The sequence below is a fragment of the Plasmodium gaboni genome, assembly GCF_001602025.1.
Source record: "Plasmodium gaboni strain SY75 chromosome Unknown, whole genome shotgun sequence".
NCBI classification, from domain to species: Eukaryota; Apicomplexa; class Aconoidasida; order Haemosporida; family Plasmodiidae; genus Plasmodium; species Plasmodium gaboni.
In genome coordinates, this window is record NW_017385473.1 from 1 (window position 1) to 2,384 (window position 2,384).

Here is a 2,384-nt window from a genome sequence, read left to right on the forward strand (position 1 = left end):
AAAAAAAAAAAAAAAAAAAAAAAATTATATCTAAAGAATACTTTTATTTATAGTTAATTCAATATATTATACATCAAGATAAAACACTGATTAATTTTTTTTTCATATGTGAAACAATTTATCATAAAGAATTTAATTTTTTCGTTCTCTTAATTTTTTTCTTATCCTTTTATATATATATATATATATATATATATATATATATATATATATATATATTGATGCTCATTGTGTGTAAATGAGGGTCATATTAAATTATCATGCAATATGTATAATACTTACAAAATACACATTTTTAAGAAAAATAAATATTAAAAATTAATTATTATATAAATATTATTTATTTATTTTACACCATGAATATATTTGTAATAATATATTTATTTAATAATAATAATAATAATAATAATAATAATCATATAAATAAATTATCATGAACTTTATTTATTTTAATATATTATTTTTCTCACTCTTATTAGATACATTCATATCATCACATACGGTAAAATAAAAATAACATTTATATGTATATATATATATATATATATATATATATATATTTATTTATTTATTTATAAATAAACATATAATTCATAATATATATATATAATTTTATTATTTTTTTAGAATATTCCTAGAACAAACCATAATAATTCGAAAAATGCAACAGTTAATAAAACACCCGTAAATACAATTCCAGATGTTATTACATTAGATTATATAAGAGAACAATTAAAACAAATTCAACTAATAAAAGATGAAATAATCAAAGACAAATTAAAGAAAATTAAATTACTAAAAAAGAAATATAAAAATAAAAAAAACAAAGATCATAATGATATTAAAGAAGAAATTGAAAAATTAGAAAAAGAAATATTGGATACTAAAATATTATGCGAAGATTATATAAAAAATGAATTAAAAGAAATCTCATTATTAAAAGATGAAATTGTAAAGGATAAAATAGAAAGCTACCACTGGAAGAGAGATAAATTAATAGATTATGAATTAAACAAACTTTTCCTAGAAGAAAAAAGAAAAAGATTATTAGAATCATATGAACAATATGTAAAGGAACAATTAGAAAAGAAAAAAATGAAAGAGAAAATATTAAAAGAAAAACAAATTAAGAAAAAATTGAAAATTCAAAAATTCAAAAATGAAAGTATCATCTATAATATATATTTAAATATAAAAAATTATTTCATTGAAATTATAAATGATGTTCCAGATGTAGAATTAACATGCCCAAAATATTTTCAAGATTTATTTAAAAAGAAAAAAGGCAAAAGAAAAACATTTTTCGAACTATGGACTTCATTTTATGAAATAATGGAAGAGAAAGTTCATAAATATCAAATAGGAGGATATACAATGGGAATAGGAATAATTTCAGGAATAGCAAAATCAATACATTCTATTGCTGCAACTCCTGCAGCGTGCGCTAAGGCTATTGCTATAAAAGCTTCATGTGCTGCTAAAGCTGCGGCTCAAACTTCTACTCAAGTATGTTCTCTAAAAGTCGCGTCTAAAGTTGCTGCCCTTAATACAGTATGTGAGGCATCTCTAGCATCTCCTGATGTGGCTACAATAGTTGTAGCATCAATAATAATTATTATACTACTTATACTTCTTATGATATTCATATATTTCTTAATTAAAAAATCTGGTATATTACAAAACGAACACGTACAAAATGTAATATCCAAATTAGAATAGTATTAAAACTCACAAGAAGTTCTATATATTATTTGAAGTATGAAATATATATATATATTTATATATATATATTCCTTATAACACAATTGAATCTATAATAAAATAAATTTCCATTTTTTATTTCTTATGCTTCCCATATATATAATGATATTTTCTAATATTTTAATTTCACTTTATTTTATTATTTATTATTTTTTTTTTTTTTTTTGGTGTTATAAACATTTTGCTTCCTTTTAGTATAAACAAATATGTATACATATATATATATATATATTTAATATTTTTAAAAAGTATATATATGATAATTAATAGATATCTTGTCATATATATATTACATTTTATTAAACTTACATTTATTTATTTATTAGTTGACATACATATATAAATATTTATATATATCTTTAAAATTTTCATTTTGTCTATATTCTTAAAATAAATACGAAATTTTATACATAAAATAAAAATTAAAAAGTTATAGATAGAATAGTACATATAATATATATAATTAATGAATACAATTTTTTTAATTAATTATATAGATGTATTATTTTTATAGTTTTAACAAAAAAAAAAAAAAAAAAAAAAATAGTAATTTTAAAAAGTACTTCATATATTATATTAACTTCAATATATATATATATGCTACTACAAATGTACTACTAATA

The 2,384-nt window shown here is 17.7% G+C and overlaps 1 protein-coding gene across 1 annotated transcript; it reads left to right on the forward strand.

Moving 5' to 3' along the window:
• Nucleotides 1–433: 433 nt before the first annotated feature.
• Nucleotides 434–1,719, forward strand: PGSY75_0034700 (putative exported protein; the record flags this gene model as incomplete). Its single annotated transcript, XM_018783474.1, has 2 exons — nt 434–502; nt 628–1,719. 2 exons carry the CDS (start codon nt 434–436, stop codon nt 1,717–1,719), a joined length of 1,161 nt encoding a protein of 386 aa, XP_018638763.1.
• Nucleotides 1,720–2,384: the final 665 nt, after the last annotated feature.